This window comes from Macadamia integrifolia, chromosome 9 (genome assembly GCF_013358625.1).
Source record: "Macadamia integrifolia cultivar HAES 741 chromosome 9, SCU_Mint_v3, whole genome shotgun sequence".
Classification (NCBI taxonomy): domain Eukaryota; kingdom Viridiplantae; phylum Streptophyta; class Magnoliopsida; order Proteales; family Proteaceae; genus Macadamia; species Macadamia integrifolia.
In genome coordinates, this window is record NC_056565.1 from 16,982,397 (window position 1) to 16,996,384 (window position 13,988).

General features: G+C 34.0%; 1 protein-coding gene across 1 annotated transcript; it reads left to right on the forward strand.

The window, feature by feature from the left end:
- Positions 1-4,475: 4,475 nt before the first annotated feature.
- LOC122089233 (probable aquaporin NIP5-1) lies at positions 4,476-12,614 on the forward strand. The gene is made up of 4 exons (XM_042658802.1): positions 4,476-5,616; positions 8,392-8,811; positions 8,893-8,954; positions 12,115-12,614. The coding sequence occupies exons 1-4, from the start codon at positions 5,389-5,391 to the stop codon at positions 12,311-12,313; spliced, it is 909 nt and encodes a 302-aa protein (XP_042514736.1). The 5' UTR covers positions 4,476-5,388; the 3' UTR covers positions 12,314-12,614.
- Positions 12,615-13,988: the final 1,374 nt, after the last annotated feature.

Sequence of the window (13,988 nt, forward strand, 5' to 3'; positions counted from 1 at the left end):
GGGGGGTTGGTTTGCTTGGGTGATTGATCTTGCCATAATGTACTCCTTCCTATAGTACCGGCAACCAAAGTCGAGCATACATACGTTTTCAATTTATAAATTGAACCATAAATGATCATATTTCCAAGCCCGGGTTGGGCCTTGGTTTGAGCCTACTCTGATCCGGCCTATACTTACATGTGGGGGGCAACTTGACAACTTGTTGTCCAAAAATAGTGAACAAAGAAGTTGTAACCTTCTTTAACTTGTTCATTTTTTTATTCTAAAAATTTATTTAATGTAGGGATAAAAAAAATTCAAAAAATTACAGTTAATTTAATACAACATTTATGTGAAATGACATGCACCCTCATTGATATAACATATGTTGTACCAAAAGGGGAAAAAATGGTTTGGGACTTCTTTTTCTTCAGTGGGTTACAACAAGATTAGCCCTATAAGTATAGATATATGCAAAAAATGACTACTAATTAAGTATCATAAGTTACTAGTGTAATATAAGTATAGATATACACAAAAATGGCTATTAATTATCATAAGTTACTAGTGTCACAAATTTTTCCGACCTTTCCAGAAGTCACAAGACAAATATAAGGCATTTTTTTTTTTTTTATTTACTATCTAAAGCATTTGTTCCTGCTCAAAGTTGGAGAGTGCAAAATAATGGCTAGACTATTCATATCCATGCATAGACATACACAAGATGCATTTCAACACATGAGAGGGTGTTTGATTAAATTAGATACTAAAATTTGACATATGACTAATCTAGATCATGGAGGAGGGTTGGTTTGCCCGGGGTGACTGATTCTGCCGTAATGTACTCCTACCTATAGCACCGGCAACCGAAGTCAAGCATACATACGCTTTCAATTTATAGGTTGGGCCATAGATGATCATATTTCCAAGCCCAGGTTGGGCCTTGGTTTGAGCCTATTCTGATATGGCCTATACTTACATGTAAGGGGCAACTTGGTAATTTGACAACTTGTTGTCCCTAAAATAGTGAACTAAGAAGTTGTAACCTTCTTTTACTTGTCCATTTTTTTTTATTTTAAAAAATTATTCAATATAGGGATAAAAAAAATTCAAAACATTACAGTTAATTTAATACAACATTTATGTGAAATGATATGAACCCCCATTGATATAAAATATGTTGTACTTAAAAAATAAAAAAAGGTTTAGGGCTTCTTTTTCTTCAGTATCTTTGGTTACAACAAGATTATCCCTTATATAAGTATAGATATACGCAAAAAATGGCTACAATTAAGTATCATAAGTTACTAGTGTAATAAAAGTATAGATATACGCAAAAAATGGCTACTAATTAAGTATCATAAGTTGCTAGTGTCACAAATTTTTCTGACCATTCTAGAAGTCAAAAGACAAATATAAGCCATTCATTTTTATTTTATTTTATTTTATACCATCTAAAGCATTTGCTCTTGCTCAAAGTTGGAGAGTGCAAAATAATGGCTAGACTATTCATATTCATGCATAGACACACACAGGATGCATGTCAACACATGAGAGGGTGTTTGATTAAATTAGATACTTAAATTTGACATATGACTAATCTGGATCATGTACCTATCTAACAATCAGAAATGATATATCATTTGTTCGTGCGGCAGAATAAATATCTTGTGATATTTAGTAAAATAACAAACACTTGTGACAATAATATTTTGTCATATATTAAACATATAAATATTTTAGTTAAACGTTATTTTCTCATTTTCCATTAAAAAAAACATAAAATGATAAATATAAAAAAGATCCACATCATGTTAATAGAATAGTCATTCCTAGGCACATTTAAATCATAGATGCATAGATGGGGAATCGAAATTGGGATTGTACATCTATCCACATAATCCTTAATTCACCCTAACCATCTGAACAACTCACTAATGAATCAATAAGCATGCTATTAAACAAAACAAAAAATGCTTACTGTTTTGATGCAAACAAAATTCCCAAACTTTGTAATCTTCTGTCATGAATGATTTTTACGATATTTATATGTTGGACATAGTCACGCGATATCTTCAATAGCAAACAATAATTGGATTAAAAAAATAAACATCGAAACCAAATTAAAGAACTCATCTTTTCGTAAACAAAAGGAATCCAAATTAATCCTCTTGGAGGACTTCTAGATGTCCATTATCTTTTACATTTTTCCACCATCCATCCTCCCCCATATCTCCCTCGCTTCCTTTGTCAGTCAAAATTTAAGGAAATAAGGTATAAAAATAATTTCTCATAATGAAACTTATCTAGAAACCTCTCTCTCTCTCTCTCTCTCTCTCTCTCTCTCTCTCTATCTCTATGGTCGAACATCATATTTTCTTGAGTAGAAGTAATGAGCAAGGAAAACATCACCTTGTGATAATATTTTATAATACAAGTATTTAATAGCAAAGCCGACTTTTAATAAGAAATTTAATTTATTTGATAGGGAGAAAGAACAATGTTGTGACGGATACATAGGAAGAATAGTCGGGGCATGTGCATCTTTATTCAATTTAATTTTATTTCCCCATCTAGTTAGACATATGCAATATTGTCGGGCAACGTTCTTTTTCCTATTTAATATAGTCCAAAGTTTCGTCATGTTTATTGATAATTTGTTCAATAAAAATACCAGGATTTATATAGTTTTACCTCTTGAATATATTTTTTATGAGATTAAACATTTATTTTATGGGATTCATTCATAGTTTAACTAGTGTAATTATATGTTGACAGTACAAACCAATAGGCTAGCTAATTTTGTTAGCCAAACCTATTGGCCAACTAGCATTTTATTATGTATATATGCTTACTGGTTGAATAAAAAAATTCAAATCATATGGTAATGGGCAAATTATGTTAAGAATTATTTGCATGCATATGAGATTGAAAATGTATTAAATTATCTTTTTAATTTCTATGATATTAATTTCTTGAGTTGACCATGCATATTGTTGCAATTATGGAATTTGTCAACATATTGAATTAAAAAAGTAATAAATAAATATTTTCATGCTATAAGATGCTATGAAAATGTAGAAATGTGAGAGTTTTGTAGCTTATTCTATGCCTCATTTTGGTTATACTGTTTAAGAATCATTAGTGGTTGATTGGTATTTTTGTATGCATGCTTCTCATAAAGTCCAATGAACAATAGGATGAATTGTAAAAATTATTAATCAGATAATGGCTCATATAATATGAGGATGTGTTAATTATGGTGTAACCAAAATGGTTAACTTACGTGGTGGTTATAGGAGGTGATGCAACTTTCGATGAGAAGGTTCAAATGATAGAATATTGTTATTAAAATCAATCGATTTCAACAGAAAAGTTTAAAAACACAGTTGTTATTTTTAATTTAGATTCAAGTCCAAAAAACATTCGCAACAATACATCTTAGTAATTCTAATGTGTTTAATCGGTTTTAATTAGATTGTTTTATATTTTGATTAATGTGGATGATTGTTGAGATTTTTATTGTTTTAAAAATAGGAGATCCAAATTACAGGTTTATTATTTTTGAAGTTACTTTGGAGAGACATCTTTTCCAAATAGACATATAATTGACTAATATGTGTGAAAATTGAAATGCATGTCTAAACGGTCTATGAACATATCTATGGAAAAAGACAATTATTTTGGCATAAATATGTAGTCAACTTTTAATATTTACAAAATAACGTAATTTTCAAATTATTTCTAAAAATCTTTCTTTATATCTACGTCAGATAATTTTTAAGAATAAAACAAGAGACAATCAAACAAAGGTTATAGCTTCTCACTTCACCAATTGGTGACAACAAGACGCAACATTCTTTAAATGTTTTCGTTCACTTTTTGGATATGTTTTGTTAACCTGAGATTGAATTACATGTTTTATTCTTTAACGTACACTAACGGTTCCCCTCCCACAATAGGGGATAGATACAGACACTAGGACATGCGATCTTAAGGCAACCGATCTATGTCTATCTCTATTCTCCTCCCCTTGGAAAAGTCTTCTATACCCCTTCCATTGGTTGAGAGTCTTGAGACTATGACTACAAAAAAGCCGACGATACACCCAATCTCCTCTCTTCATTTATTGTTAAAATATTTCCCAGGCACCTCAACAAACTCAGCAACAAAACAAATTAAGTACAAGTCAGTGTACCTGTACAAAGCGTTTGGAGTCTTTCAATCAGGAGCGTAGACGGTAAAATTAGTAACAATTTTTCATACGTTAGATTGGAATCCAAGATGCATTCTGCGAATAAAATGATAGGATTTGATAGCCTGGATATCACCATAACCTTATCATATGCATTATTGAGATCAGGGCCGGTGCATGTACAGTTATAATACTAAGATATGAGCTGTGAAATATGCGACCAGGCAGGAGAGTAGCATTGACCTTCTCTCTCTACTTTCTCTCTCTGTCATCTCTCTATTTATATAACATTTTTCAACTGAAGAGTCTGAACTGCTACTTGCTTTCAAGTCTCTATATTAAGTCAATCTTCGTTGTCTTCTTCTCCAGCTGATTCACTAATGCCTCTCGCCTCTCTATTTCTTCCTCTCATCTCCCGTTGTTCTTGATCGAACTGATTTTGATCCCCGGAGTCAGCATTTCCGTCGAGTTCTTCAATCGGCACTCGCAGCTTTTCCGATCTCGGATTCTCCGGTACAGAGTAATATACATAAGTTCTTCATATCTTCTTCGATCTTCTTCTTCTTCTTCTGCAATTTCTTTTTTTTTTTTTTTTTTTTTTTTTAATTTCGTTGATTTGCGATTTCATATTTTGTCGTTTCTATATCTCGATCGGAGATTCAGATCTCTTAAAAGTGGATCCTCTGTTCTTCTCTGTTCCTTAACGTTACCTTTAAAAAAAATCTGGCAAGTATGTAACTTGGGTTTTCAGTTTTATTAAACATTTCGATTTAAAAAAAGAAAAAAAAAAAAGATTTTTCATTACTGTTATTCTTATATGGTTTTGGATTCTATTAGTTTCTTATTTTCTGTTTAAGCAGACTGGATTCCTGTTTTCTTCCTGTTCCTTAGCAGAACCTTAAAAAAAAATTCCAAAAAATATGTAATTTCAGTCTCAATCTGCTTTAAGGTTTTTTTTTCCCCCCAAAAAAAAAAATCATAAAAAAAAAAGATTTTTACTCTATGAATATATGATCTGTTTTCTCTGTATCTTCAAGGAATTGAACTCAATTCCTCTTTAGTTACAGTCCGTTTTGATTAAAAAAAAAAAAAAAAAAACTGCAAAAAGTATGTAAATTGAAAATTCCTAATCTCTGAGTCAGCCATTTGAGATTTTTTTAAAAAGAAAAAGAACAAAAAAAAGGAAGAGGAGGAGGAGGAAGAAGAAGAAAAGAATGCCGGAATTAGAAAATGTTAATTCGACGGAGTCGGCTCCGGCGACGCCAGGGACACCAGGGGGGCCACTGTTTTCATCTCAGCGAATAGACTCACTCTCCTACGATCGGAAATCGTCGATGTCGATGCCGAGATGCAAGTGCTTACCTATGCAGCCTTCTTCGTGGGGTCCACAGAACACATGTCTCACCGACTTTCCCAAGCCTGACGTCTCTCTCACCAAGAAGGTAATCTCTCTCTCTCTCTCTCTCTCTCTCAAATCTAATGCAATCCATCTCTATCTCTATTCTCCATTTCACGTATCTCATTGACTTCTCTGTTTTTATATTTCTTAATCCTTACCATCCCTTCTCCTCCTTTCCCTTTTTTTTTTTTTTTTAATTTTTGTTTTCAAAGTTTTAAATTTTCTTGTTTCCTTTGACTTCCTTCTTCAATTATTTGTTGTTTCTAATTAATTGTTGGCTTCTCTAAGTCATACCTATTCTTGGGACTCTACTTGTAATAACTCAAGGGAGGACTAAGTTGAGGACCTCTTACATAGAGCAATTATGGTTGAATTAATGTGGGAGAGACGACCTCCAGTTTTTTTGAAGTTATTTGATCAATTTTGTACCAAATTATTTCTTTAATATTTCCTTGTTCTTCCCTTTGAAGAATTAGAGATTTTTTTCTTTTTTTGGGTAGAAGACTCAGAGATCATCTTAAGAGTAGGATATAGGTGCTCAGTCTCATAAAAATCATAGGAAAAGGAGAAAAATTATGATTCATGTATTAGTTGAGATTTCACTCGTTGTAGTCAAAGTGACTCATAATAATGAGAAAGTTTTCCTCCACTATGCGGTTAGAATTTAGCCACCATTAGGATCATAAAACATCCATCTATTTATAAATGATCGAACCTATCCCCTCGGTGTTGCATGATATCCTCACCCACTCATCTGGTAACTATGATTGAGGGAATCCTCTTCACCATGGTTTAAGGAAAATTCAGTTCTCATAATAACACTTATTTACCCAAAAATAGGGGGGAAAAAAAAAAAAAAGAAGATAAGGATTATACTTTTTTATTTTATGGGAAAACACTATCTGAGTAATATTTCAAAAATTGAAATAGGCCGAATCGATAAAAATCAGACACTAATCAGATTGAATCGTGAACTGACTGATTCCTAGTTTGATTCACCAATTTTTAGAGGGAAAATTAATTGATTACCCACCAAAAGTTTCAGTTAACAAAAATACCCAAAATTAGGTTTTCTTTTACAAAATTATCCACTTAAAGTTTAAGTTAACAAAAATACCCAAAATTGAGTTTGGGTTTATAAAACTACCCACTCAAAGTTTAAAAAAATACATGATTATATGTGGAAGATGAAGACTCACTATTTTGGGTAGTTTTGTAAACCAAAACCTGATTTTGGATAGTTTTGTTAACTGAAACTTTGGGTGGATAGTTTTGTAAACCCAAACCTAATTTTGGGTATTTTTGTTAACCAAAATTTTTTGTGGATAATTTTGTAAAAAGAAACCCAAAAGTGGGTAATCATATAATTTTTCCATTTTTAAACCCTGTCTCTGAACCTAAAGTGTATCCAGTCTCTACACAGTTACACATATGATTATTATTATTATTATTATTTTTTTCTCTCTTTAGATAAATAAATAAACAATATTCATGTGTATTAGACTTAGTAAACACTTAAAGTTCAGAGAACCCTTTTCCTTTATTTGATATTGGTTATAAATCAGAGGTGCGATCCATCAAACATAATTTAATATTTCTCTACTTGCAATTGGATCCTATAATACTTTTTGTCCCAAGTTCTGGTATGAAACTGAAACATTAAAATGAAAAAAGTTAGATTTCCTTATATGAGCCACATCCCTAGCACTCACACACCACTGATTATGGAAAAAAAAAAAAGCAGGACTGATAGCAAATTAAAGAGTAAATATGTAAATAATGTGAGATTTAGAGGTAGGTTGGAAGTGAATCGGCTTTTTCAAGATTACTCTTTATTGACTCTTATACACCTCTTTATTGGTGGCGATCTTTCCAATCTCAAGGCCCCACCTTGAAAAAGAAAAGAAAAGTATTGGAAGATGGAAGAAGAAGAGGAATGCGGCAAAAGTTTTTCTTCATGATGGGTAAAGAGAATCCCCCACCACCACTGATATGCCATAATGACCAGATCCCTATCTACGAATTAATGTCTGAAAGTTACATTATCGCCATGGGACTAAAGTCAAAGATACAGTTTCTTTTGTGTTGTGGTTTGGTACATTGGGACTGTATGGTTGTCGCAAGGGATAATACTATTCATATCTGTATCATGTGATGAAATTTTAGTTCAGTGGTAGATAGTTAAAATAATTGGACTCTAGCATAATTTTAAGGAAAGTCGATGTTTCAATTTTTCTATCTTTTACTTTCTTCAAATATAAAAATATAGTAGTAGTAAGTTAATAGTTAATAATAAATGTGTCTCATGCTCACCTCCTTGTTAGTCCTTTGTGGATCCCTATATGTCCTAGTGTGGGTCTCACATTCAAGAAAAAAAAAGTCTACAATTTAAATTATTTAGAGAAGAAATTTAAGGAATAGAAAAAATGGTTTTTTTTTTTAATGAAAAATTGAGGTGGAAAAAGACAACCTATTTCTCTTATCTACAAGAATTATTTCCACCCTTTTCTTCTGCAATATTCAGGAAATGGAAAGGCCTACTTTATGTGATCCAGAATACTCTTTTTTTTCTTTCTAAAACTAGTTAAACATTGCACCGTTCATGGGAATGGAAAAGTCTACTCCTCTCGCTTTCCATTTTTCTCGAGTAACAAGTGAGACCCATTTGTCAAGTTTTCCCATTCCTTCCCTCCAAACAAACGGGCGTTAAAGTTTATTTAATTTTTATGTTAATAGCTATATATTGGACCCTGCTTATGTCATGAATTATATAAATAAAACCCAATAATGATCTTCTTGATGTTGGTACTTACTACAGTTAGGAGCTGAGTTCGTGGGGACCTTCATTCTCATATTTGTAGCAACAGCTGGGCCAATAGTAAACCAGAAGTACAATGGAGCGGAGACCCTCATAGGGAATGCAGCATGTGCTGGGCTTGCAGTGATGGTTGTTATCCTTTCCACTGGCCACATCTCAGGGGCACACCTTAACCCATCTCTCACCATTGCCTTTGCTGCACTTCGTCACTTCCCTTGGGTCCAGGTCCCAGCTTACATTGCAGCTCAGGTATCAGCATCCATCTGCGCCTCTTTTGCCCTCAAGGGTGTGTACCACCCTTTCATGTCTGGTGGTGTCACTGTCCCCTCCGTAACTGTTGGCCAAGCCTTTGCCATTGAGTTCTTCATCACCTTTAATCTCTTGTTTGTGGTCACTGCTGTTGCCACGGATACTCGGGCGGTAGGTGTCATTTACCTTCTACCCTCTCTCTCTCTCTCTCTCTCTCTCTTATATTCATGTGGGCATGGCTGTTGTATTCAGGTTGGAGAATTGGCAGGGATAGCCGTTGGGGCAACAGTTATGGTTAACATTTTGATAGCCGGGTTAGTAACTCACTCTGTTCTTTTCTTTCATAAAATTTGTGTATCAATATTCATAGTTTCAATATTGCTACCTTGAAATTATAAATTATAGTTTGCTAAGTAGTTACTCTGGATTTTGGCCTAGGACCCATATATAGCAAAAATATCAATTCCATGAAACTATTTTTTACCAATGATGGATACTTAATAAAGTCATTTTATTAATATGGGAAGGTGTTAATCACCCACTATACGTATTATACTTAGTGAAAATCAATTTGTAATGAATATATAATAAACTTCGGTATAAGTGAAAGATAGGTCACATGGGGTGACAAGCCATTAAGAAGTCAAGGGTACAAAGAGGGTCCATGCTTACATGATACCATTGAGAGGGATCGCAAGGGCGTATGAACATTGAAGTGCAAATGGTTGAATTAAGAAATTTGACATATGGTCAATCCAAACTAATTATCAATTCCCTAGTTATTCACTTATAGGATTTGTCCCATCATTCTTCTATGTAGTAAAAAAAGTGGCTATGGTTGCTACACATGTGTCACCATGCTTGGGAAAGACAAGTTTTAACCATCTGTACTTGCGTAGTATCAATTCTCATCCTCTCACTTTGATCATATTGTTAATAAAGTTAAGGACCGAGTTTTCTTGAGGCCACAATGAACTGGCATCAGTTCACCGTGGCCCGTTAGATGTGCACAATAAGAGGGAGATTATAGAGGAGATAGGGGGGTCGTATCCTGACCGTGTTTTCATTCACCGAGTGATAAAGGAAAACTTTGTCCTAAAGTTAACAGGAAAGTGTTCTCTATATGCCACAATCTTTGTGTTTATCTCTCCTCCTCCTTCTCCTCCTCCAGTAAGGGATAAAGATATCATTTCACAAAGTGGAGGAGAGAGATAGACACAAGGGAGTGTTGGATACTCTTGAATTGAAAACATTTTCCCTAAAGTTATATTTCATCTACTTCTTTTGTTTAGCTTATAACAAAACATTTTTGTTTCAAGGAATATCTCGATAATTGGAAATCGTTAGTTTTTCCATTCACAGTTCTCACACTAATCACCTAACCATCATACATACTTTAAGTGAGGGGGATCACCATGCCTATGGTGTGAGGAGGAATTTGCACGCCAAATCAGTAAGGCTCTGTACTGTAACGTTCTAAAAAATGGATTCTGTTGTTTTTTCATTTTTTTGGAACAGAAATGGGGTAAAAACTGTATGGTAAACCGGTTCAATTTCTTAATTTTTTGAAATGAACCAAGCACTTTTAAGGCTTTGGAGTCATTTTTTTGGAGCATGAAAAACAAGCTTTTTATTCTCAGAATCGATTATGAGCAAAAGGCGGAGAAAAAATGGGTGCTTTTAAGAGACGAGGGGCATAAGTGGTATTTTCCATTTAAAACATAAACTTGGCCTACAACCGTTGAATGATCTTCATCTTCTTCAATCACACAAAACCCTAGCCTCTTGTGACATCCCATCATTTGACATTTAGGAGAAGGAAATCTCAGGTACCTTCTTCTGCTTCTTCTTCCTCCTCTTCTTCTTATTCTCTCTCTCTCTCTCTCTCTCTCTCTCTCAACTGGAAGAAGAAACTTCAGGAACCAGAAAGGGGTGAAGGAAAGAATTGAAATCAAGCAAAGCCTTACTCCAAAGAATTCGAGCTCGATTTTAGGCTTTTCAGGTACGGACGTCAACGGTACCGATTATGATGCATTTATGGAGCTAGAAAGCGAGATGGATTTTTTTAAGGAGAGAAAGCGAGATGGATTTTTTAAGGAGAGAAACGAGATGGGTTTTTGGTATTTCAATTGAGCCGCAGAGATTTATTTGGGTTTGAAGGATAGAGAGGCGAAATATTGCAAGGCAGGGCAGCCAATTTCCTTCTCTGATTTCCTTTTTCTCTATTCTTTTCTCTCAACTCTCAAGCATTTGAGAAAATGGTCATAATTAGATAGAGCAAGTTGGGTTGTTTTTAGAAAAGTGTAATTTCATCCTTCACATATAAAATTTGTGTGTTCAAAAGATGAAGCTTTGCTGCTTTGTTATCCTTTTGGAGTTAAACGATATGGGATGTTGTTGTTTCTGGAGAGGGTAATTAATTTCATCCTTCTAGTTTTGTATTTGTTCAGTGTTGGTTTTTGAAAACACTTGTAGATTGCAAATTCAGAAATCTTTCTGAATTTGAGATTAAAATATGAAATCCAACCTAAACCTGAACACCATCTTATCTAATTAGATAAGAAATTGCTGGTTACAGAAAATGGTTTCCATGGTTTGGAAACTCTTTTAGCCTTAACTATCATTTAGTCTATCATGGTTTTATCTAAGAGTTGGTGGCTTTGAGTTGACCACTATCTAAGTTGAGAAACAAGATCTTTTTGAAATCCTTGCCCCCCTCAAAACTCAAACCCATGACTTAGATTGAACATATAGTAAGTACAGAATTTGCCTTAAGAAGCCATTTATATTGAGGGGAGGAATGACTAGATAGTATTTGATGTTCCCACTTGCACCCTATTGTTGAAGGATAGTGAAGAGATAGATGGTCATTTCCTTAAGAAGATCAATAATCGTAATAAGAATGATGGAGAATGGTGTAGGTGGCATTTATGTAATTATTGTTTTCACAACAAAAAATGTTTCTGTTAAGTACGAATCATACAAGTTCTTGTTTCTTCTTAGTTACAGAAACTTTTTTTTTTAGCGTTACCATACAACATTTAAGGTGCAGAATCACTCCAAAAACACAGAAATACAAAAAACTATGCCGAACCGAGAATCAATTTTTTAAAATAGAAACGTTACAATACAGAGCCTAAGTGTCCTGAAAAATTATTATCCTTATAGCCCATATTTTTAGGACAAGTGAGAGAAAAATAAAAAATAAATAAAATAAAATAAAAAATCATGTGAAAGGGAGACTGCACACGGGGGTTGTGCCGTTGTGGCAATCTTTTTTCCCAATTATGTTCTAATATTAAGATAAAATATTTTATATATAAATAAATAAAACCTTCAAAACTTGCTATTGGAAGACTTATATTCTCAAATTGGAATTTGAATTCCAAAAGGTGGAAAATGAAAATTTTTATATAAACTGGTATTCTCCTCATACTAATTAAACCTAATTACTATTGTTGATGTGATATCTAGGCCTACAAGTGGTGGTTCAATGAATCCAGTAAGAACCCTAGGACCTGCGGTTGCAGCTGGTAATTTCAGATCAATTTGGGTTTATCTTATAGCACCAACTCTCGGAGCCTTGGCTGGTTCTGGCGCCTACACTGCTGTGAAGTTGCAAGAACATGAGATTGACCCGCCAGTAACACCTCGAGCTAGAAGCTTCCATTAATGGATGCTACCTAGTCCTGTTCCATTAAAAATCCAGTATAGATCTAGAGGTTGCCATGGGAATGCTTTAGTGTTTTCACTATATGTGCTTGCACTTCTTTCTTCTTATACATAAGGAATTCAACAATATAATAAGGCTGGGGCAGTGAGGATGCCAAGGATATCAAGTCCAGTAAGGACTTTCTTGCATTAGTAGTGGAAAGAGTGAATGTGTGTGTTTTTTCTTGTATGATTGTAGCATCTTATTATGTTATTTGCGTGCATAGATACATATATAAAGTGAGTTTTAAGGTTTGTCTAAATATTGAAAGATAGTTTGTGTGATTTTATTGTGGTTGTCTGGTTTAGAAATAAAAATAGTGGGGAAAAATAACTCTATTCAGGAGCAACATGGTCTATGCCAATGCTTCTATCCATGAGTCTATCTCTTTCGTCTTAATGTAAAAAGATATATTTGTCCCTCGTTTGGGAAAGGAGAGAGAGACGGAGAGCATTGGTGTAGGATACACTCTCAGACAAAGTACCACTTCTCAAAAGTAGTAATTGAATGTTGGGTAATTGTATTACAATTTTTTACAAAATATAAATTGCAATACAAAGCTTTTGCGGTAGAAACTATGATGTTGTAGCATTGATCCTTAGTTGAAATGAGATGAAGAAAAACTTGAAATAGATGTTGAATCACCACCACAACAACTGAAGAATCTTTGAACAGAATTGAGGTCGAGTCACACTTGGAGTGTTGCCTTTAACGTAATTGATGCCCTCTACTGCCAAGAGTTGTTTAGCACCTCTACCTCCAAGATAAAACAACATTTCATTAGAAGATGAGGCAGTTCTTCTAGTCCATTTTTAGGAGCAAAAAGCTACAGCACAACAACCCCCTCTAACCTTACCGAAGACTTAGAGAAAATGGAAAGAAAAGAAAACTTGTATGGTTATAATAAGTAGAAATTGATGGAATGTCAATGTATATCTCTGCAAGGTATTTAGTTGAGTTTATATAGATCCACACCCTCTTGGAATCCCCAAGAGTAACCTTCAACTAATAGCAAGTTAATTGGAGAATAATGTCATATGGACATGAATTGGGAATTTATTCAATAAATTGAATTAATCCCAATCAATTCTCTTTGCTCACCTCTCAACTCTTGGTAATGGCCATGAATGAAATTTAGGGCTCTCATAGCGTGTTATTGACCATTTTCTAGCCTACCTCCCCACTCATGGTAGTGATCATAAATGGACTTTAGGGCACCCATATAATGACATTGACCATTTACCTCCATTTGGCAATAACTTATGGCATGAATTAAGAATTAATTTCATAAATGAAATTAATCCTAATCAATTCTCTTTGCCCACCTCTCCACTCATGGTAATGGCCATGAATGGACTTTAGGGCTCTCATAAGGTGTTATTGATCATTTTCCACTACCTTGACCCCAAGGGTCTCACACCATAACAAGACAATCAAAACACATAAAAGAATGACTTTATTTTGAAACTTCAATATAATAAGATAGATATAAAATCTAACGATCCCCCACAAGTTTCAAACGACACAGACACAAGCATTGTGACTGTATTAGACACTATAGAACTCATCGTTGTAGGTGTCTTTCGGACTTGAACCTACACTAGGTCTAATGAGCCACGCTACAGAGTACGGGTAG

Excerpts from the sequence above, each read along its gene's own strand:
- LOC122089233 (XM_042658802.1), top strand. The coding sequence starts at position 5,389 with ATGCCGGAATTAGAAAATGTTAATTCGACGGAGTCGGCTCCGGCGACG. Across the intron at positions 5,617-8,391 it reads ACGTCTCTCTCACCAAGAAG|TTAGGAGCTGAGTTCGTGGG; the intron begins GTAATCTCTCTC and ends TACTTACTACAG. Across the intron at positions 8,812-8,892 it reads TTGCCACGGATACTCGGGCG|GTTGGAGAATTGGCAGGGAT; the intron begins GTAGGTGTCATT and ends TGTTGTATTCAG.